The following is a 24314-nucleotide window of genomic DNA, read 5'->3' as shown; positions in this document are numbered from 1 at the left end:
TCCTCTGCCCAGTTTCCTCCCACCATACTGCTGGCCGCCGTCATATAAGTGAAATATTCTTGAGTATGGCGTAAAACACCAATCAAATAAATAAAAAGAAAAATGACTGTGTTCACGTTAACAATGCTTGCCATATAACTGAATAAGGAAGCAGCTAAATGTGGATATCCGTTAATGCTGATTCAAACTTGTGTTTTTAGTACTACAATAATATTATTGTCAAATTATTACTAAACCACTGACTTGAAAACTACAGACTAGCATAGATTACAAACTTAAACAGCATTTATACAAGAACGAACTTAAACCATTTAAATGTATTTCAATAACATCTACTGTAGTTATCTAACAAGCTTGTGGCATGTAAACGAATAAAAATATCATAATGATTCAGTAATGCGGGGGCTACAAATTAGCCTTCTGTTCACTTTCTAAACTCTAAAGAGCCCATTGTGAATTGGCCCCATCTGATGTTTGAAATACTCACAATGACATTATAATGAGACTTGAGCTTTTACATTTGTTTACTTACTCAATAATTGATGTGTAAGGATGTATACATAAAAGTTTATTTCACAAATATGGCGACACTCAGTTTTTTAAAGGTGGAGCTGAATGGCCTAAACTCAATGGTTTGTGGCTGTTTTAATAACCATAATAGAAAACCTAAAAAAAAAAAAATTTCACCCACAAAACTGCATTTTTAGGGGCAAATAAATGTCACAAAATAATATTTTCATCATTAAAACTTACAATTTTCAAGCAGAATATCAGCCCATGTTCCAAGCAAACCTCAAAGCACCTTTCAAAAATCAAAAGAACTCCAAGAATCAGGAAAAATTGGTAAAGTTAGTCATGGCTGAAATTCATTTAGGGCATAAGATATTAGGTGGGGCCACTTTTAAGAGCACCTTCCCCTCTGCTAGATTTCGCATCAGCTTAACATTATCTATGTAACTGACTCAGTTTCTTTAATCTTGAGACTGAGTCGCATCCAGCAGTTGTCTATTGTGAAATGTATACTGAGCATATTATACACACAGGACTAATTTGAAAGAAGTGTAAACATTGTATGCTAGTGATGATACAAATACTAGGAAGAAAAAGAAGAAACTACTTCATGCACCTCATAACTCTATCATTTTTAGCCACAGGGCCAAATCCAGAACATGTTTTTTTTTTCTTCATAAATATTTTGGGTGCGAAATGAAGAGGAAAAGTATCATGTTGGATTTTCCATGATATGATAAAATCAATGCGAAACCCTGCTTTAAGCACTGATTGGCTGATGTGAGGGATAGGGATGCAAAGTCTATTCCTAATCAAAGCTGAATTTTAGGTCTTGTTGAATTATTCAAGGCTGTAGGTTTTAACCCAGGAAATCCCATCCCCACTGTCAGCCAATCAGCATTGATTTTGTATCCCTATAATATTCCCCTTATAACACATGCAAATGTTTCTCATTCAATGAGAAAAACTGAACGACACAACCAAATGAATTGAGCAACAAATAATATGAAAGATATTTATAGAAATCACCAGATTTCGCCTGCTGCAAATCAGTAAAATGGAAGTATCTAAACTTGTGAATGTAGAATTTAGCACTTGTGCCCGACTAAGTATGTAAGTTTTGCTTTGTAACAGTTCTATTCAAGTATTCCTGATGTAATGTAATAAGAAAACACAAATGCACTATTTTTGCATGCCATTAACACTGGGTAAAGTCAGTTGAACATGATTATATACAATGACATCTACGCTTATTACCAATGTGCAAAGATGTTACAATGCCAATCTAACATTAGAACCACAAATAATGAGGTTTCTATGACTTAGCAATTCCAAACATAAAAATATGACCTCGACCAGATCTGAATATGATACATTTGTTAGATAGTAGCTTAACTGCCCCATATTATTAAAAAAAAAACATGAATGTTTACACAATGCAGTTAAAATATACTCCGTCAGAATTTGATGTGTGTTAAAATAACCATCCATTCTTTCTCCAAATTCATGTGTGCTCCAAGATCTAAGGTATAAAAATAAATACTTGATGTAAAAGCAAGTCTTGCATTATGATTGAGCACCAGTACTTTGAAATCAGCTGTTGAGCTATTCCATAACTGCATAGTTTAGACTGTGAATTTGATTGTGAATTTGATATGAATAATGGTATTTTTCTTCCTCTCTATCAGAACGTAGAAAAGTTAATGCTAATATTATAATGCATATACAAAACTGTGGCAACAGCCTATTGGGCTGACAATTTTTGGTGGCCTTTAAGCCATTTTTTTCATACAGTATTGATTATGTCCATAATAATGTACATGTACGAATTCAGAATGTTTTTATCCAATTTGGTCTAAAAGGTGACCTTAAATATATTTACTTTTACATTTAAGAAAATCATAGCACAATCATAATGCTCTTGCACAACGATGGAATTTTGAGTCTGAATCATTAAAGGTAAAAAAGTACTTCTGTCAACTGTCAGGTATATTAGAAAACTTTTTGATCGCATTCACTGCAACATGGGTTTCTGAAAAGCTTCACAAACTGTTATTTAATGGAGACGAACGATGGGAGACACTTGAGGAGCTGAGCGTTTGTAAACTTAGGTTTAAAGCAAAGAGGTGTCATTTGTGCCTTCTGAATACAGGTGACAGGTAAATTAATATCAACAAAAGTTGCTGAACAACTTTGACAATTAAGTCACATGATATAGTAGGACTTTTTTTACCTTTAGTAACAAAAGAGTTTGACATCCCTTCTGCAGTTGCACATGCACACCTCTCCACATTTAACGTATACAATTTTCCATCCATGCAATTGATACTTTCAGTTTCACTTTGTGACAGTTTTGCCTGCATAGCAGTTTACTCCAGGTTTCCATCTGCACTGTGCTTTTTTTTCAAGAAAGAAAACAGTATACTATTACCATAAAATCCTGACAGTGAACTAAGAACAGTCATGAGTACCAATTGGGCTTTGGCTCTGTAGAGCACAATTTCGTACCAACCTTCTTTTTGCACAGTTTACTATAAACACTGTTGAGAAATTCCATCCATTCAGCTGTTTCTATGGACATGCCCTTTACAATCATCTGGACAAAGGTTTAGCCACGGTTTTGTCTCAGCCTCTTTGAGACACCCTTTTCTGACAAAATTAGCAAGAGATAGAAAATTGGAAATGAGCCAGCCTGATTTCAACTTTTATGCCATCTATGCCACCAGAATACCTGGCCTACAGGCCATTCACCTCATACCCTACAGGATTAAGGTCTTCCACAGGTTGAGAATACCTGGAGTCCCAGTCTCTCCTGAAGATGTCCTCTACCTGCTGACGGACAGGTAAGTTAGTGACCCCCTCCTCCTCTGGCTTAGGCTGTGTCACAATCAGTCCAATACCTCCTGTACTGACAAAGTAGTCTCCTGACCAGTTAGACGTTCCTAAAACACACATACAAAAATCAAACATAATTTATATCTAATTATTATTACTTTATAATACATACAAATGAGTCACTAATGCTTTTCTTTGTGTTTTAATAACCGTTACTGCCAATCCTATTCCGAGGTACAAGTAAGCTTGCTAATGTTGGTAATTAGTGGAGTAGCCATTACATTACCAATGTAAGCCGATCGCTCAGTCACCATGTACTTGTTATGGTTAACTCTCGCAAATGGAATCCGGGCCTGTGCCTCCGTGTAAGTTGGTACCTTAAACATTTTCTGTACAAATAAAAAGCAAAAACAAAAACTTAGTAAGAGTTATTTATCAGTTCCATTCGTTGACAAATTCTTTTCGGACAGGTATTTGGATAATTATTCCATTTTGATCTTTTATGCTCCGTTTTACACCAATGTGTTTAGAAATTGGACATGTCCCTTATAGGGCTCTACGTAGCCCTGCTACTGAAATTACAATGATATTGTCTATAAAGCTCCATCCAGTCCTAAAAGTAAGTAAACTTGTTCAGATAACATTCTGATTGCCTAGGCTGTCCTGTTACAGAGATAACAGGTCTGACTTTGTGCTGACCAAGAACTTTCGGCTGTCCAGTTACACAGATAACAGGTCTGACTTTGTGCTGACCAAGAACTTTCGGCTGTCCTGTTGCAGAGATAACAGGTCTGACTTTGTGCTTACCAAGAACTTTCGGCTGTCCTGTTGCAGAGATAACAGGTCTGACTTTGTGCTTACCAAGAACTTTCGGCTGTCCAGTTACACAGATAACAGGTCTGACTTTGTGCTTACCAAGAACTTTCGGCTGTCCTGTTGCAGAGATAACAGGTCTGACTTTGTGCTTACCAAGAACTTTCGGCTGTCCTGTTGCAGAGATAACAGGTCTGACTTTGTGCTGACCAAGAACTTTCGGCTGTCCTGTTGCAGAGATAACAGGTCTGACTTTGTGCTTACCAAGAACTTTCGGCTGTCCTGTTGCAGAGATAACAGGTCTGACTTTGTGCTTACTAAGAACTTTCGGCTGTCCTGTTGCAGAGATAACAGGTCTGACTTTGTGCTTACCAAGAACTTTGGGCTGTCCTATTGCAGAGATAACAGGTCTGACTTTTTGCTGACCAAGAACTTTGGGCTGTCCAGTTACAGAGATAACAGGTCTGACTTTGTGCTTACCAAGAACTTTCGGCTGTCCAGTTACAGAGATAACAGGTCTGACTTTTTGCTGACCAAGAACTTTCGGCTGTCCAGTTACAGAGATAAAAGGTCTGCCTTTGTGCTTACCATGAGCTTTCAGCAGTCCTGTTACAGGGTTTACAGACTTGACTTTGTGCTTACCAAGAGCTTTCAGCAGTCCTGTTACAGAGTAAACAGACTTGACTTTGTGCTTACCAAGAGCTTTCAGCAGTCCTGTTATAGAGTTTACAGACTTGACTTTGTACTTACCAAGAGCTGTCAGCAGTCCTGTTACAGAGTTTACAGACTTGACTTTGTGCTTAGTAAGAGCTGTTAGCAGTCCTGATACAGAGCTTATAGACTCTAGAGCCTATAAACAGCAGGGTTACAGAACTCTAAGACTTTCACAAACTTCTAGAGCTTACAGATTTCAGCCATTACTGAGTAGACATCGTTGACTTACCACTTCTATGGAACCCTGACCTGTCCTGCTGATCTCAGAGAGTGAGGTAAGAAACTTCAGCATGCTAGGATCTGTGTGGTTCCACAAACTTCCCAGCACACGGACTTGTACCTGGCGGTCAAAGGCAGCACGACGAAGCTCATCGTCAATGATTGGCCAAAACCTGCAAAAAGATTTTCAAGCATACAGAACTGTAATATTTTTTAATCTCAGGATTTATTCATAATCAAAAAATGACTGGTCCACAAAATTTGTGCTCACTCAGCCTCAAATGGTTGCAGTGAGCTTATCTTTATTTTTTGTTTAGCTGTGTACTTGAACTATATGACAGCTAATCAAATGGAAGCAAGACTAGAGTCAGATAAAAGATGTTATCTTTGGTGGGTTTTTTTTTTCAGAAATAAAACTCATCAATCCATCAAAAGTCAACCTTGGCAAAGAAACAGACATTTACATAACATACAGTTGCAAACTCATGCTTTCCTCAACCAAACAACATTCAGGTCTTTAATAAATTATATTATGACACAATATAACTTTTATGTGTATTAGCAATCAGACTGAAAAAAAAACATATTTAAATCAACATAATTCCCATCTATACAACATCTGATTAGAGACTCTGGGGCAACCATCCCTACTCACTTGCTGGGTTTACCGCTGTAGTTAACAATGACAGGGAGATAATCCATGACTGCCACAAAGACAAACTCTTGTGCCTCTCGAATGACTTGAATGATAGCATCAATATCCACAGTGCGACCTTTTGGGCAAAATGATGCTGGAGAGCTCTGTGAAACACAACAACAAGGCAGCCTTCGTGACCTCCTCATATATGTAGGCATATTTATCAGCTCAACTTTGATAAATTTTCATCAAATGCATCTGATATGAGTTGAAAGCTCATGCTGGCTTTCTCTCTGGTCGTACTTGGGAAGGTCTGCCAGGAACCTGTGAATGGTCATGGGTTTCCCCCAGTCTCTGCCCAGTTTCCTCCCATCATAATGCTGGTGGACATTATGCAAGTGAAATATTCTTGAATACGGCATTTAACCTCAATCAAATAAATAAATATTGTCAAAGCCCACAATCTGCAACCTAACACAAGTACCGGTACCTGTGTTTTGTCTTTTCTTCAAGAAATATAAGATGTGCACATGTTGGAAGTGTATTGTACAAGACTTGGGAGTTTTACATCTTTCTGTGGGGACAGATACTAACAACTGATTTATGAGGGACGGACAGACGGATGGACACTGATCATCATCCCTGGCTCATACCTCGTCTCATAATTCCATCAGACACTCGAGTGTAAAGCTGGAGAGGGGCACCATGAGACTTGTTATACTCACAGAGAGGTAGGTTGAGGCTGGCTGACCGTTGTATGTAATCTCCGCAGGATGAGTGCTGTTAATCTGCGTACTGTAGGAGGCTGGCCAATCAGCAGGCACCTTGGAACTGGCGCCTAGATACCAGTACACGTCAAATATCTTCCCCATGTCCTCTGCCATACAGCTGCAGTTCTGTACCACTCCTCCCAGCTCCTTCACCTGAAAAACCAGGAAAACGTAGTAGTAAACATAACTGTAACATATGAACCAATGTAAAATTTTACAACTGAACATAGTTGTAACATGTGACTAAGCATCATTGCATTAGAGATCTCCAGTCCTGTGACTACATACCTGAGTAAGAGATCGCCAGTCCAGGTTAGTGCTGTCCACATAAAAATGTGACTACATACCTGAGTTAGAGATCTCCAGTCCAGGTTAGCACTGTCCACATAGAAATGTGACTACACATGAGTTAGAGATCTCCAGTCCAGGTTAGCACTGTCCACATAGAAATGTGATTACACATGAGTTAGAGATCTCCAGTCCAGGTTAGCGCTATCCACATAAAAATGTAACTACATACCTGAGTAAGAGATCTCCAGTCCAGGTTAGCGCTGTCCACATAAAAATGTGACTACATACCTGAGTTAGAGATCGCCAGTCCAGGTTAGCGCTGTCCACATAAAAATGTGACTAGATACCTGAGTTAGAGATCTCCCTCCAGTCCAGGTTAGCACTGTCCACATAGAAATGTGACTACACATGAGTTTGAGATCTCCAGTCCTGGTTAGCACTGTCCACATAGAAATGTGACTACACATGAGTTAGAGATCTCCAGTCCAGGTTAGCACTGTCCACATAGAAATGTGACTACACATGAGTTAGAGATCTCCAGTCCAGGTTAGCGCTGTCCACATAAAAATGTGACTACATACCTGAGTAAGAGATCTCCAGTCCAGGTTAGCGCTGTCCACATAAAAATGTGACTACATACCTGAGTTAGAGATCGCCAGTCCAGGTTAGTGCTGCCCACATAGAAATGCTTCCTGTCAATTAGCCACATTTTGGTGTGAAGAATCCCTGCCCCAACAAGTTTGTCAAAGTCAAGAGATCTCACCTCTGCACCAGCTGGAAAATAAACGCAGTCATTTATCATCAAAGTAATAAACATCTCCCACCTCACCATTCCTTCAGCAGTCTGTACACATGGATGAAAAGTAAACCTTTGCTAGATTCCCCCTTATGACTGCCATAGACCACGCACACATGATTCATACCAAAAAATAAAATAGATATACTGATAATAGTAGTATGACCTGATTAACACATCAAATAAGAATCGTTCATGATTACTGTACATATTCCCCGCTTATTAAAGGTGTTTGATCACCACACATCATCAACATACATGTACTGCGGAAAATTTCATTCTATAATGAAAGCATTTACATTCATGAAATAAAACATTCTAAAGTAATTTTTTACATTCCGCTGTCCATACTGGTTACTGAAGAATGTTACATTTTACAACAGGTGCAAATATCGGGCATATGGGTGGTGTAGTAACCAGTACAATTCACACGCATGGACATACATCAATTAATCTGGGTACCACATGAGACCTGGCAGATGAACAAGAAGCTAACACTAAAATACATTGTAATCCTGGTAATTTATGAATTAAACTGCATTGGAGATTAGGCCGAATGATATTTATGTCTTTAGGAACAACAGAATTTACATGTATTTATTATTAATTATTTGATCGGTGTTCAAAGTTGTACTGTAAAACATTTCACTCAAACAGCTGCTGCCAGCATTATAGTGGGAGGTGGGGGGGCCTCTGTGGCTCAGTTGGTTGGCACGCTAGCGCAGCGTAATGACCCAGGAGCCTCTCACCAATGCAGTCGCTGTGAGTTCAAGTCCAGCTCATGCTGGCTTCCTCTCCAGCTGTAAGTGGGAAGGTCTTCCACCAACCTGCGGATGGTCGTGGATTTCCCCCGGGCTCTGCCCGGTTTCCACCCGCCATAATGTTGGCTGTGTCGTATAAGTGAAATATTCTTGAGTACGGCGTAAAACACCAATCAAATAAATAAATAAATAAATATAGTGGGAGGAAACCAGGCCAAGCCTGGGGGAAACCAGGCCAAACCTGGGGAAATCTATGACCATCCGCAGGTTGTTGACAGACCTTCCCAGGTACATTCGGAGAGGAAGCTGAACATTCGTGACAGTCTCCCAAGTCAATGCTCTCCACGCTAGCACGTTAACAAACCAGGGGCAAGAAATCATGTCCATTACTACTTTTAATATTACAAATACTAGATTTTTGGCTGGTATACTTACCTTGGCTAGCCAGGATCTCTGTATCTATCTGAGGATACAGGTCTGTGGGTTTGTTCTGAGCTATCCTGATCTTTATCTTCCGGAATTTGCCAGCCTTATACAGCATATCAAATAAACTCTGGCCCTATATAATGACAAATGTTATAGCATATTTATCATTTTCCAGCCTTATACCACATGTTGGATAAACTCTAGCCCTTCTATGAAAAATATTATACACTATTTTCATAGTCCAGTCTTGCACAACATGTCAGATACACTCTGGCCTTATATAATGACAAATGTCATAGTACATTTATCATTTTCCAGCGTTATACAACATGTCGAATAAACTCGGGCCCTATATAATAATAAATGTCATAGTACATTTATCATTTTCCAGCCTTGCGCAACATGTCGCAATAAACTTTGGGCCTACAGTGATTAATGTTACAGTATATTTATCCCCAATGAAGATTTTATTTATTTCATGGTCTTTCTAAGCCCTACTTCAGACGATTCAGTTCTAGGACAGTGATCAGGTTTATGGATGGAGGAAACTGAAGTGCCTGAGGTAAACCTCCCACTCACCTGTGAGGAAAATGAAGCGCCTGAGGTAAACCTCCCACTCACCTGTGAGGAAACTGAAGTGCCTGCAGTAAACCTCCCACTCACCTGTGAGGAAACTGAAGTGCCGGAGGTAAACCTCCCACTCACCTGTGAGGAAACTGAAGTGCTTGAGGTAAACCTCCCACTCACCTTCGAGGAAACTGATGCTGTACTCTGAGTGTTTAGACTGTGGTACTGTCTTGAAGTGTTTAATTTCTACTCTATTTCTTGCTGTCGTATTGCAAATTGTGAAATACACTCTACACATGCAAAAAAAAGTCAGTAAAACCTAGCAAATATATTTCTACGTCCTTGAAACTGAACAAAAATTATCTAAACTGTACTTTCCACAAAGGGAAAAGTTGAAATCACTATTTTTGCAGTTCGTGAATGACATTAGTAATCAATACATTCAGCAAGTACATGCAATCATACTTGCTCTCATCTAATCGATCAACTTCCTTTAGCTTTTATAGCAAAAATAATCAAATATGCTTCAACACCTTCCCTTATCCACTGGGATACTAAATTTGTGGTACTGCACTCTGTGTCACAGATATCCAGTATCAGGCTTTGTTTACCTGTTTGTAACAACTGTCACTTGATACTTCCTTCATTTTAGTTCCTCGATAAAAATAAAGCTGTGATGTCTGGAAATCTTCAAGCCTCAATGTCACTTTGACCCCAGTGTGGTGCAGATTAGCATCACAAACCTCCATGAAACTTACTACTGCAAAGGGCTTGGTTTGGATTTATTTATTTATTTATTTGATTGGTGTTTTACGCCGTACTCAAGAATATTTCACTTATACGACGGCGGCCAGCATTATGGTGGGTGGAAAGTGGGCAGAGCCCGGGGGAAACCCACGACCATCCGCAAGTTGCTGCCAGACCTTCCCACTTACGGTTGGAGAGGAAGCCAGCATGAGCTGGACGTGAACTCACAGCGACCGCATTGGTGAGAGGCTCCTGGGTCATTACGCTGCGCTAGCGTGCTAACCGACTGAGCCACGGAGGCCCCTGGTTTGGTTTGAGCTTTGGATGTGTGTGTATGTTTGGGGTGAAGCTTTTTCTGTCATCTTGCCACCATCTCAGGGATATGTGAAATTAATTGACGCCAGAAACTATATCGTAGTATATTTTGCGAGACCAAAAACAAAAACATCTGCCGATCCCTTCAACCCAATATTAAAAACAATGACTTGTTACATGTAACAAACAACAGCATTACCTCCCATGATGAAGGATCAGCAGGTAAAGGCGGAACATCAGTGTTTTGTAATGTCCAATAAAATGAGGCAATTTCTATAGTAGACTGAGCATTCTTAAGCAAAGTGGACAGCCCTGTATATGTGGATACATGGGATGGGGCTCCAGAGGGGTAGGTGAGATTCTGAGGGATGCTCTCTACTACTGTAAACCTGAAAAATAACAAAAATTTTCCATAAGCTAGCACACCTGAACAACCAACCAAGCTGCACTATCACCACGAACTTTGAAAAGATACAAGGGTCACACTTTATTGATCCATTTTAACATCTGTGAGGTTACTTTTTTCCTTTTTTAAATTATAACTTAAAGGGATATAGAATCAATACTGACTGCCAGTGGATATAGGGTTTTCTGGGTTACATCTTGTAGCCAGGGTTGAGCTTGAATAAATGTACCATACCTAATATTCAGATTAAACAAGGTATTGCCTTGCCTGGTATCCCTGACATCAGCCATTCAGAATTGATTCTGTGTCCCTGTGTCCCTTTTACCATAAACTTAACACACAGGTAACTATTTTACTAACAAGGTACCAGACCTTGTCTACAATTTTAAGGACTGGATACCCAGGCATGGCAGTTTGTGAAGCTCCATTCGCTCCCGAAGGTGAATCGAAGACATTTCCTTCAAAAGTGACATTCATGCAGAATTCCAGCCGTTCAATGAACTGGGATTAGGAATGGTATGTGCCCAGTGCAAGCAGGTGTGATAACAATCGAGTAACATAGGTTTTTTCAATCCCGTTTCGTGATTTCTTGTCGACGGTGTTTTTTGCCTGCCCGTGTTTATTAATATTTGAGTGACTTATAAGGGAGATAACTTCGAGTGCCTGTGATATCAGGAACAAAGTCATTGATACCTGACACACTGTCAGGTGCCACTTATTCAGTTATTTGCAGGCTTGCAGTACAGTGACGTTTAGAAATGAAATGATAATCTGAATCATAAAACAGACATTTTCGTCACTGCCGATGTAATGACTATTGTAAATGAACAAATACATCGATCTGTTTGGAAAGCTGAAAATGTCTATAAGTGAACTTAATAAAGACAGTTACTGCAAATCTTGCTGGGCTATCTGTAAAAAAATTTGGCTACCAAACGTCAAATGAAGGCTGCCAGGAGGGCTACCAGGTTATTTCAGATTTTGTGAGATGTTTTTCATTTCAGCAGGCCTGGGTGATATAGAAATGTTCATATACCTGGCAGCATGTACATGTAGCTTTTCCTTAGGGAGTTAAGATTTTACCTGGTGTAAAATGACAGAATAAAACAGAATATCTCTCACATACCGGCACTGAGAATCCACATCACACAAGCTATAACTGGCTGCAATTTTTGCTTGTCGCGCTGAATTACTTCGAAGGACGAATATGCTGGTGATGATTGGCATAGCAATTAGGATGATGAAAATGGTGATGAAGAAGATGACGTGGATTGGTCGCTGGATGCAGGATTTATTATCTCCTGGATCCTCTGTACTGCACTTGGTTGTATCATTGAGAGTCTGGATGTAAAAGTCAGTACTATCATCATCTCGGATACTGATACCGGTCACACTGGAATTCTCCGACTTCTGCAAAGAAGTTTGAAAGGAGCAAATATTGTCACAGAGATTCAAGCTTTTCACGTGAATTTTAACCTAAATTTCATATAAATCCGTACCCTCCGTAGCAATTAAGCATAGACGGTAACATTAACATGAGGTCGCGCACGAGTGAACACAGGCCCTGCCTGTCTTATGTCTTTACCAGGTGGAAAGATGGAAACTTAATCGGTTGTCAAAGTTGCACCACAACATGCCGACAGATAAAAGATAAATAACAGCAATGCCTAGTGCACCGCTAAGTTTGTCAACAAAAAGAGAAATCGAAACCCCTTCTACTTTGCGGAAAAATTAAACACAACAAGTCTTCCCCTCGTTTCCTCATGGAGAGACATCTATCAACATTTTGGAGAGCCTATGAATGGAAAGCTTACATCCATTCTCATGAGACCTTGTCCTTGCAAACCGATGATTTGGTTCGACTGGCTAACACCCCTGTCTAACGTCACATTCCCGCCGTTGTTGTGAAAAGACGATGCTCATGTGACATCGCTGAACCTGTCATCCTGACGTAAGCACTCTCCTGTTTTCGGGAATATCCGATGAGGACCACTCGTACCTTCCTTCGGGCTATTAGCATCTGTATGTTTCACGATAAATCTACGAGGCAGTCAATAAATCTTTTTCCGGTTGCAAAGTTTCGGGGTATGGAGATTCCAGAGTTATAAAGAAGTTGGTCGCATTTCTTGGCTGAAGTTTTTGGAGTTCGGCTCTGCTGTAAGTGGTGATTCAGAGGAATCGGTTGTTTTGGTCGTTTACGTTATAGCACGACAAAAGACATTGGTAGCAACCTGCAACAAGACCATATGACATATAGCGATTTAAGTATGCGATACATGACGACAATGTTGTTTACTGAATGAAATTTGGATTCTTTATAAATTATGTCTTTACTTTACACTAGGTTTGCATTTGATTTTGTCCAAGTGACACGTGTAAGCGAAAATAACTGGAGAAGACAGTGGCTATCAATACGTACTCTTGCAATTGGATAGAAAAGACGGGATATTTTCGCTTTTTGACCTCAGTTTACAGCATGATTTGTGGGTTTCATTTCTGCAGTAGTCACTTAATTGCATCTAGCTTGTCTAGTCTGAACATGGAAGTAGGCCTGTATAGCACACTCCTTAATAGTCTAGCCCAACCAGCTTACTATACCTTTAACGTGGCAGACGGTGAGATCACACTGAAGCGTTTGCAGTGCTCCATTAAAGCTAGAATTAATATAGCAGTTACGCACTGAGTGTTTCTGCAGGTATTCTTGCACTGAAATCCTTGCACAGATTGTTGGTCTTTAGTCAGCCATGTTAGAAAGAAACCCGAAGATAAACGTTTTCCTTGATGACCATGTGTGACCTCGTTTTGACATTGGTACGTAGGCCTATAATCCATCTAGGTAGACTCAGTGTGCTATTTTATGATTCTGACATTCTACACTATCATGAGTCCGTCCTCGCCTCTCAAAAAGCTCGATTGCCCGGAGATTTCAGAGTTCCATCTCATGGCAACCTCACTCACCTCCTCTGTTCATTTCTATGCAACTTTCTGGTGGGATCTCGAATACAAGCTATCTTTTAATTTACTAATTTAATTAACTCCCTGCTTTGTGATATCCTTCAGAAAACTATTTTGGAAATGAAAAGAAAAACAAGAGAAAATCATTTAAATTATGGGCAAGTTGAACTCTTCGAGCAATTGTTCCTGACATATTTATGTGATTGGAAGACGTTGAAAAACAGTAAAATCCTAAAAATGGTGGATCCTCAGTTTTATTCCATTTGTTTTACATTTCGTGTTGGCTCACCTGTGATACACAAAAATAAAATTGGTGTTGCCTAATTGCATTTTAATTTCTGTGGTTATTTGGTTTACAGGTGTTTGAGCACATGTGGCATGTAGTACAATCCAGAAATGAAGGGTGCAGGAGCAGATTTTGAGGAGAGTGGTAGTGGAGCAAGGAACAGTTCTGAGAATGTCCAGCCTCAGAAGCCTGACTCAGGTGCAGGTGAAAATCCTGCAGGCAGTGCCCATTTTGAATGTCAAACCAACAAGCTTAGCCTGCCTAATAATAAGTCAGGTACCCTAATTCCTCAACCTCTTCACACATGAAAGAACAACTTTTCAGTGCAGTTTATGCACATTGTTAATTTGATTTAACAAAACTACATTGATAGGATTGATCAGTTTCAGGGCTTCACAAAATTTAAAAGTATGATTTTGTCAGTCAGCACAGGATAATGCCTTCAGAATATGCTTGAACAAACACCTTGCAAACATGGGAAAAGGTGGAAGAAGTACTGTATATTTGCAGCTCATTTCATTGACTGAACTTGCAGATGGTCGTGAGTTTCTTTCACACACTGGTCGGTTTCCTCCCACCATAATGCATGTGTCCCTTGTAGAAGTGAAATATTCTTGAGTACCCTAAATGACCTAAAATTTCGCCCACAAAAGTGGATCTTTACAGGCAAATAAATGTCAGAAAATATTATTTTTAGTGCTGAAACTTACAATTTTCCTGGAGAATATTATCACATGTTCCGAGCAAACCTCAAAACACCGTTCTAACATCAGTATAACTCTCAGAATCAGGAAAAATGGGCAAGCTGGTCATTGACAAAATTTGTGGTTATTTAGGGTATTTCACGACTGATGTAGTAATGCATATTGTGTGAACTTGCATCTGCAACAGTTCTAGTCATTGCTGATAAAGTGATCTCAGATGATAATGAGATTGTTTTAGATGTTGTTTGGTGCATTGGAGAGCTGACATGTGGAAAATTATGCAGAGAAAAAATAATAATAATAATAAAAAAAGCCCTAGCAAACAGTGAACTGTATGACGTTTAGACAAATAATTCAAAATGTTTGTTAGATCAATAGGCCATCAATAAAAATATGTTTGTTTGGAGTAGCCTATCTGATCCAGCAAATAATGGACCTACTGCTAATTTTCAATTGAGCTTTTGATTGAATTTCTTTATTTTTCTCTGAGTTTTAGTTTCTGTAAATCCCAATCCTTTTTATTAGTAAGAATAATAATAAAAAATTTTCATCAACCTACGCTGATTTTCTTTTTATAGAATGGCCTTATTTTCTTTGATACACACATACTGGGGAGTAGAGTCTTTGCAAATGTCAACCTATTTTCCTGATTTCTAGAGAAAATCAGTGATGAAGAAATCGTTATTGGAGAGCCGTCATCAATGGGGGGAGATGATCGTAACAAGCTGTTTGAGAGAGGGCTGTTATATGAACAGAATGGAAAGTCGGATGCAGCTCTGAAGTGTTACTTGGGCTGTTTGTCAGGATTAACCCAGACTACGACATTTCCACTCTTACCTCAGTGTCTACGTCACGTGAGTTACATGGTCAAATGCAACGTGGTAGTTGACTATTTTGAAAACACATTGAGCTTCAGAAGAAAAGGCATCAGAAGAAGAATATTGCCTTTTCAGTTCTTCAACAATCCATGTAGTAGCTTGTGTCAATTTTGTTCTGTTTTGTGTATGTGGTATAAGTTGAATGAATTGGACTTTCGGAGAGTGAAAACCTTTTAACAATATTCCTCTTAAACACCCCAATCATGCACGTACATGTATTAAGTTGTAGCCTTAAATTGTTTAAGATTCTGAAAAGTATTGTTGTTATTTCAGGGTTTAAGATTTTCAAGTCATTTTGGTGTATATATTGTTGTTTTTCCTTTTACATTAGAATAGAGCACTTGCCAACAAGTATTTCTCATTGTATATGTAAATCTGTTTTGGAAATTGTGCGTGGAGATGATGTCTTTGTCTTAAACTGTGCCTTATTATCTCTAATTTCAAATATGCTTTTTGTATTTAAGTTGGCTATTTTTATCCTTTGCAGGTTGCTGACATTTACTACAAGAAAGAGGACTGTATCCATTTTTGTCAACATGAATACAAGTATTGCAAGTCGATTAAACAGTACACATACAAAGTTAAAGTTACAAATACATCTACACTGGCTAGATCAAATTAACCTACTTGTATCAATATTATGATCCCTAAATTTCCTAGTTCTTTCTCATTGAAGCTTTTTCTCATTGTGTAAATAATTACGGTCACTTTATGTTGGATTAAGATCTAGAAAAAGTTGATAATTGAAAATAAAAAAAAGTTTTCTTTGATAAAATTCGCTCAGTCCAGAGGGCCATTCAGTTCATTCAAGCCGAGAAGCTTTTCTATGAAAATGCACTTATAGACATATCAGAGTTGCAAAAGCAGATAAGTGAGTATAAATTGTTTTTATCGTGCTGGTATTGTAATATTGCTAATGCCTAGCATTTCGTCCAAGACTGAATTTCTCAGTTTTTCCGCTTCTGAGAGACTTATTAAAACGGTGTTTTCAGGTAAATTTGGAAGATGTACCCTTGATGATAACTTAATGAAAAAAGTGTTATTTTCCATCACCAGAGGTAATGTTTTATGACATTTATTTACCATCAAAAGTGCACTTTTGAGTGCAAAATTGCAAGTCACTAACCACTCTGTGATCCAAAGTGTACTTGATTGTCTTCTGATCATTTAAATTAGGAATGCAGTCACCTCTCATTCCACTCTATGATATGATAAGTCATTGAGGAATTATGTATTTTATGTGCCTTTGTTTTCTTTTTCCATATTTTACATGTGCAAAAATAATTCAGAAAGAATCATTCTTGTACAAGTAAGTTAAATGGTGTAGTTTGTCTTTACTATATTTGTAATTTAATTTTCGCTTGTCTGCCAGTTATGCTTCATACTAACATGTTAAATAATAAATGAAGGAAAGTACAGTGTACTTTGTGTGTGTTATACTGTCAGGCCAGCAGGGTCCTGCCAGTAGCTGTAATGGTGGAGGAGATAGCCAAAATATGGAGGGTGCGAGAGCAGAAGAGTACGAACAGCTGGCCAGGCTGTGTCTGGAGAGGAAACAGTAAGTGTATGATTAGCTGGCCTGGCTGTGTCTGTAGAGGAAACAGTAAGTGTGTGATTAGCTGGCCTGTCTGTGTCTGTAGAGGAAACAGTAAGTGTATGATTAGCTGGCCTGTTTGTGTCTGTAGAGGAAACAGTAAGTGTGTGATTAGCTGGCCTGTCCGTGTCTGTAGAGGAAACAGTAAGTGTGTGATTAGCTAGCCTGGCTGTGTCTGTAGAGGAAACAGTAAGTGTGTGATTAGCTGGCCTGGCTGTATCTGGAGAGGGAACAGTAAGTGTGTGATTAGCTGGCCTGTTTGTGTCTGTAGAGGAAACAGTAAGTGTGTGATTATCTGGCCTGTTTGTGTCTGTAGAGGAAACAGTAAGTGTGTGATTAGCTGGCCTGGCTGTGTCTGGAGAGGAAACAGTAAGTGTGTGATTAGCTGGCCTGTCTGTGTCTGTAGAGGAAACAGTAAGTGTATGATTAGCTGGCCTGTCTGTGTCTGTAGAGGAAACAGTAAGTGTATGATTAGCTGGCCTGTTTGTGTCTGTAGAGGAAACAGTAAGTGTGTGATTAGCTAGCCTGGCTGTATCTGGAAAGGGAACAGTAAGTGTATGATTAGCTGGTCTGTCTGTATCTGGAGAGGAAACTGTGTGTGGCAAGACTGTGTATAGAGAGGAAACTGTGTATGGCAAGACTGAGTCTACAGAGGAAACTGTACATGTATTTGAAAGTATATACATTTTTAGTATGGCGTGAAACACATGTAAATAAATATATCTGGACCGATTGTGTGAAATAAGCTGCATTCTTCTTGTGAACGGCCGTTTTTATTCATTTGTTTCTGTTACATGTAAATTATAACCATGAAACTCAAATTTGAATGTGTAAATGTGTGATTGACATTTAATTGTAGTGTTAAAATGCACAAGGTACATAAATTATGGGAAAGTTAAATCTGATATGTCAGTAGTTCGTTTGTTAAACTTCAGTATGGTTCGTGCCTTTTTATACAGTTATTATAAACAGTGTTATAATATTAACTCAAATCAGTGGTACCTGTTCTAGTTATTGTTTGAGCATTGTGACATCTTTGTTTATTTTCTGTTGTAGACCCCACTTGGCTTTAGAATATGCCGGGAAGGTAACTCATAAGTTTTAATTAAAGTTGCCAGGAGTTGTGTCCCTTGTTTCACTCTACTGCTGATGTGTTTATTTTGTTATGGGCTGTGTTTTTGCAATTAGCTAAATTGTTGAATGAAAGTCAGCAGAAAATCAGTATGCTGGTCAAGAATAAACAGTTTCTTTGAAAACAGGTTAGTACCAGAAGTGTCATTGTACTTATTGATATATTAGTGTATTATTTGTAACCAAAGGGGGAATAGTGATCAAAGGGGGAATAGTGCACAGAGAAAAAATGGCACAAGGCACTTGCTGGATATTGGTGGAACAAAATTTATTAATGAAGTATTCATGTCATTTTTAAAGTAAACTAACCTGACTAAAAGCTTTTGTTTTGGTTTAATAAAGCATTTTGAATATTATGTGCAATATGTTCTGTTACTCACCTACTCCCATTTGAAAATATCTTACCCTATTTCCAAATAACATTATGCATGTTGATTGTTCTGACTAATCTGAAAACCTTGTTAAATAAAATGTTAAATGTAAAAATTAAATTTTACAGATCCCACAAATAACATGTACACATGTTCAGTTAAGTGACTGTGTCCACTGGAATGACATGCATTGAAAGCATGCATTTAAAATTAAGGATATCATATTGTATTTACCAAAAGTTCGACTAGTAAAAATCCACTTTCAGAATCACATGAATTCATTAAAATAATATTTTTGTTGTCAACACTGAAAAAAGTAATCAGACTTCCCTAAAAAAAATTAAAAACCGCTAAATTGTAGATGAAATTCGGTACACTTTATTTCCCCACTAGACACATACTTTTTGGGGTGAATTTTAGATTACCAGCAATGTAGTCATCTTTTTCTGTATTCTGCCTCATCCTAATGCGTGTTTTAGGCCACAAAGATAAGACAGGGTCTCTATGGTGACAATCATCCCGGGACTTTACAAAGTCTGGATTTCTTTGCATCTGTGTATGCAGAGGTCGGAAAACAGCAATATTCAGGTCAGTTTAAGACACACACAGATTTAAGATTTCTTAGATTTAAAAACAATAAAAATAAATAAGTTATGTTTTTCACTCGTTTCACATTGAAATTTAGAATCATTCCAGATTTGTTCTCTCAGCTTGTGTCCGGATTTAATGTTGGGCTCTTTACCACTGTAAAGTGTGGTAATTAAATTAAATTATGTAATTAAATCAATGGTTTTAAAATCATGGTTTTTCACATACCATATTTACCTGTAGATTCTTCCACTGTCACTAATTGTGGTTGAAAGTGTAGTCCAACGTTCTTTGAGTACCATTTGTCTTCAGCCAATGTGTTGTCCATCTCTGTACATCATCCACACGTGAGAAAGCTCCTCAGTAACCTGCAAAGGGTTGGTGGTTTACATTGGGCACTTTTGTTCTGTCACCCAAGAAACTGAATGCCATTGTTAATCAACAATCAGTGAAATTAATGAACAATGTTATGCAGGTTACATACTTGATTGAGGGTGTACTAAATCTGCAGTAGCCGCAGGAAAGTGAGTTGATGAAGACTATTTTATTTAATTATCAATAAACTACGTAAAACAGTATTACATCAACTAGTCACATGATATGTTTCAGAATCGCTGGGTCAGCTGTCCTCAGTAGAGACTGAAGCAGCCTCGCATCCGCCTCCTGCTGGGCAGGGCAAAACAGAAACAGGGGAGGCAACTCCCACATCCATTCTGAGAAACAGAAAGCGAGAGCAGAGTGAGTATGCTCGAAGATATCAAAGGTTGAATGATCATCAGTAACATGGCTTGTGTTTCTCTGTTCAGGCAGATTTATGTGTGCATTGTGTGATTACTATGAAAACTTCACTATATAAAAACTTACCCTTTTCAGTTCAATAAGCTTTTGTCACTTACCCTTTTCAGTTCAACAAGCTTTTGTTATGCCGTGATTTCCTAAAGTGATTTTATATACTGTGCCCCGACATTTAGATGTAGAGAATGAGACTTGGTGTACTGAATCGTTCAGGGAAATTACCACATGATGTACATGAAACAGGGAATTGCTTATTATAGTGAATATGGCAATCATTTGTATGAGCCTCAAGCATTGTCTATGTTGAAAATGGGGAGGTGGCATATTTTTGGAGATGGCGCTAGTGTGAAGCATGACCTTGAGCCATTGTTACATCAACTATGGATTGTCTACAAGAAAATGGACATCTACATTGTTACCATGTGTCAGTTTCTTTCGTAATGTTGTACTGTGTTTAATGTGACGTTGTCATGATAATAGGGGATATCATCATCTGAGGTCAATAAGGTGACATTAAGGCCCTACTGCCAGGTATTTGACAGGTTTTTCTTCTGGGCTCTGCCCAGATTCCTCTCAACATAATGCAGGCCGACGTTGTGTAAGTGAAATAATTTCGAGTACAGCATAAGTACACCAATCAAATAAATAAATTGGATTCTGTCAAATGCATTTTTTGGATTTAGTAGACACAATTTAATGTGTGAAAGAAAGATAAAACCATGGGAAAAAATAAAAATCAAAAAAATAAAATAAAAAAAAACCTGAAAAAAAAATATCCATGAGTTTTAAAAGTATACTATTGTCCAACTTAAATGTCCAAAGTACAGATGTTTGGGATGATATGTTGTTCAATCACATTCTCAGACAGAGCTTTATAGGCTCTTCAATTTTTATTAATTGTGAGGCCTTGGTGGAAGCTTCAACACTGTAACATGTGTCGCACATCGGACAGTTTTGTTCACCATTAATGTGTCGGTTTATTCTATGCAGTCTTCCACATAGAAAACAGGCTGTCATCGTATGGGTGAAAAGTTCTGGAGTATGACATTAACCAACAATTAAGTAAAGAAAGAAATAAATTAATATGTTTCAGATGGCATGAGAAGGAAATCTGTCAGGTTTAGAGATCATAACGAAAGCTTTGAGAGCACAGACAGTGATCACGACCAGCAAGAGCATGGTGAGTGGGTACTACAACTCAACAAAGTAGAGTTTTCAGGATAAATAGCTTTACTTATCAATAGTTGTTCTGGAATAGTGCCTTGGTGCTACAAAGAACATCAATTTTACCTAAGCCTCATAAAATTTGTGGAGATCAAAGAGATGTATATTTTGATATAGGCCTAATTATTGCAGTATTTACATACACATGCAGCTGCATTTATTAAAATTCTTGGCTCTGACCAGTTTTTACTGCTCATACATCAAATTTTTTTTTGCACCTATTTCGAATTTGCACCTGTTTCGTTATGAGTTTGGTGACAGTTAAAACTGCGATGTTGTTGTTGTAGAGGAGAGGGTATCCAACAAGCTGCTGGTGACACTGTTCCTGATCTGTTCCATACTGCTCTCCGTGCTAGGGGTGTTGTTGTACTGCCGGATCTTCATGGAGAATTCAGGGTCCTGTCTGACAGTCAAGTCCTATGTGCACTTTGCCTACATGAAGCTCAAATATTATTATTATTATTACTCCTCCACTAAACTGCTCAAATATGCCTGATACACATATGCTCGTTTTATTATGCATACTGTACTGTTGATGAAAGGTGTGTTATGGGAGATTTTCATGTCCAAAATTTGGATAACTGCTGAAAATTTGTACGGATGGGTTCCGATTTGTGGATTAGTCATTTTTTAATTGAGATCAGATTCGTCTCCTGTTGCGATGTTTTTGAACCATTTTTGAATAGTTTGATGGGTTTATGCTAAACATTGTACACTTGTGTACACACCTGAGTAATATAGTACAGCTATAATTGGCAGCACACACCGTCATGTTAATATATATACTATTTACAAAATGCACCCTAGCCAAATTCACCTACCCTTCTTACAAAGAGCTGCAGTGAGCATCCATGGGAACATAAATTGACAGTTGTAAAGAGGCTTGATATAGGGTTGGAACGGCGAGTAAAAAGGGGCCTGCAAAGGCATTGACAGGTTTTGACGATTATTTATTATTCTAACTTCACATTTATACAATCGAACTTCATGGGAAATTTCAATGGGAAATTGAAAAACATTTAGTATACGTGATACCAGTATGTTATTAGTGTATTTATATGGCTTCTTTGAAAATATGTGGTAAAAGTGATTTAGTTGTTTAGTAGCTTTGCTCTGAGTAAGATTGAATATTATGCTGTGTCATAATTGACTGTATAAGTATTTCTACCTCATCATTTGATTAGCCAAGGCTGCCTATAGTTGGCAAAACTGTTTTTTTTTTGTCTAAAGTCACATATTTTGTGAGACCTAACCCTGTGCTGATATAGAACGATACCCCTTGTGGTGAAATTCACAACATGTAAAAGGCCTGGCCTCGGCATCATGATGCAATCTTCAAAGTATCTCACATGAGGCTCAAGTCCAGCTTTACCTGCGTTTTTTCAGTGAAGAAATTTGTCAGGAAATCTGGGAACACTTTCACAAAATTTCATGAAGTCAGATTTATTGTAACTTTTTTTTCGTAAATTACCTTGTCTAGGTTTTAGCGACATTGTGCTGTGGGGATTATGAGAAAAATTACAAAAAAATCCACTTGCGAAGGTTTGGGCAGCAAGAGATCAACATACAGAATATTTGTAAGATTTTCTCTACTTCTTGGGACAACAAGGTGTTGCCAGTGTAGGTTTGCTATGCTTTATTCTGTGGATCGATTCTTCTTGATGTTTGATTTATTTTGTAAGCATATATATATCTTTCATTTATTTATAAATACAGTGTAGATTTATATACAAATTATTAATCAAAATTAATGAGCTTAAATCATTTATAGACAGCTGATCTTATTTTTGTATTATGTGCAATTTAAGCTATTACCAAAATATACAGTTAAATCAAAGGAATAATATTGAATAATGTGGTTTTGTATATATATATACATATGCATATAAGTAAAGAAAAAAAAGGGAATTTGTAGTTTAATATCTTGTATATAGTCCTACCATTATACCATTTGGTAATGATTTAAAAAATGTTATTGCGTTTACCTTTATTATTGGATGTAGAAGTTTGAGTTATATTTTGTTTATTACGATCTCGTTAGAATGTGTTGGATTATAAAGCATACTGTAAACGTCTCCCAGTGTATGTTGACTGTCAGTTCTTACCTGTGTTTATTTGTTTAATTGGTGTTTTAATGCATACTCAAGAATATTTCACTTATGGTCAGTTCCACGTAACTTGTTCACTTATGCCATTTTAAAACTTGTATCCTGTCGTATAAATTGTGTACTGCCTGAAAGAAAAAGGTGTGAGGTTCAATGACCCAGGAATGTTGGAAAAAATAATTTTGAATACACGGTGCGCCCTCTATGAGGACTGATATTGGGGGAACTGATTTAAAAAAAATTCGGTAAAATTCAAACACCAAATATTGGACACTTGTGCGTATATTTTCAAACATTTGTCAATTTGTTTTTTTGTCTCTTTGGTGAAGTGTTTTGAAAGAACACAGAAAACTTGAATCCATTTCAGATTAGTTTTAGAATTTTATGAATCAATTTTAAAAAGTATTATGTGGCACCGGTCACAGTTTGAATGAAGTTTTTTAATTTCCTAAAAATATACATGTACATATATAAAAATGTCTCACTTTGTTTTCTTATGTTAACTTGAAGAAAAGATTGACATTGTGGAGTTACGCTTCTATTTTGGGGTAATTAAAATGGCTAATTAACGTGATGGGTGCAACAGATTTCATGTCACGGGTTCTACATTAAGGCCTGTAAAACTCGTCACAATCAGTGCATTTTGGTGCAACAACTGTATTAACTGATCTAAACCTTGGTGGTGTGATGTAGGAATCTATTGCTGATTTCAGAAGTGAATATACCAATGTAAATGTACAAATTAGAAAACAAATGTTATCAATATTTGCTTTAACACCTGCAATTATTAGCTAATCTATCATTGATCACATGGTCCACCCCGTTCGGTAAGATCATTGGCATACATATAAGACGCAAATTAGAATTTAATGTAAA

At 37.8% G+C, this 24314-nt stretch overlaps 2 protein-coding genes across 2 annotated transcripts; one reads left to right on the top strand and one right to left on the bottom strand.

Moving 5' to 3' along the window:
* Positions 1-8: 8 nt before the first annotated feature.
* Positions 9-12695, bottom strand: LOC135466430 (5'-3' exonuclease PLD3-like). Its single transcript, XM_064743895.1, has 9 exons — positions 12622-12695; positions 10601-10790; positions 8782-8905; positions 7430-7563; positions 6454-6651; positions 5747-5892; positions 5102-5264; positions 3632-3734; positions 9-3452 (listed from the first exon to the last, which is right to left on the bottom strand). Coding segments are annotated over exons 1-9 (1266 nt in total). The 5' UTR covers positions 12624-12695; the 3' UTR covers positions 9-3246.
* Positions 12696-12869: 174 nt separating this feature from the next.
* Positions 12870-23898, top strand: LOC135466704 (uncharacterized). The gene is made up of 11 exons (XM_064744355.1): positions 12870-12964; positions 14122-14324; positions 15410-15606; positions 16118-16148; positions 16415-16501; positions 17077-17188; positions 18281-18311; positions 19206-19314; positions 19924-20052; positions 21203-21289; positions 21621-23898. Exons 2-11 carry the CDS (start codon positions 14159-14161, stop codon positions 21827-21829), a joined length of 1158 nt encoding a protein of 385 aa, XP_064600425.1. The 5' UTR covers positions 12870-12964; positions 14122-14158; the 3' UTR covers positions 21830-23898.
* Positions 23899-24314: the final 416 nt, after the last annotated feature.

This window comes from Liolophura sinensis, chromosome 6 (genome assembly GCF_032854445.1).
Source record: "Liolophura sinensis isolate JHLJ2023 chromosome 6, CUHK_Ljap_v2, whole genome shotgun sequence".
Taxonomy (NCBI): Eukaryota; Metazoa; Mollusca; class Polyplacophora; order Chitonida; family Chitonidae; genus Liolophura; species Liolophura sinensis.
The sequence above is the reverse complement of the archived record's forward strand: the minus strand, read 5'-3'. Positions and strand labels throughout refer to the sequence as shown.

Bases quoted from the DNA above. Each gene is read 5' to 3' on its own strand.
- LOC135466430 (XM_064743895.1), bottom strand. The intron at 8,906-10,600 runs GTAATGCTGTTG...GTCATTATATAG, and splicing joins CTGATCCTTCATCATGGGAG to GGCCAGAGTTTATTTGATAT. The intron at 7,564-8,781 runs GTAAGTATACCA...TTTATTTTCCAG, and splicing joins AGAGATCCTGGCTAGCCAAG to CTGGTGCAGAGGTGAGATCT.
- LOC135466704 (XM_064744355.1), top strand. From the start codon at position 14,159: ATGAAGGGTGCAGGAGCAGATTTTGAGGAGAGTGGTAGTGGAGCAAGG. The intron at 15,607-16,117 runs GTGAGTTACATG...TATCCTTTGCAG, and splicing joins TACCTCAGTGTCTACGTCAC to GTTGCTGACATTTACTACAA. The intron at 17,189-18,280 runs GTAAGTGTATGA...TTTCTGTTGTAG, and splicing joins CTGTGTCTGGAGAGGAAACA to ACCCCACTTGGCTTTAGAAT.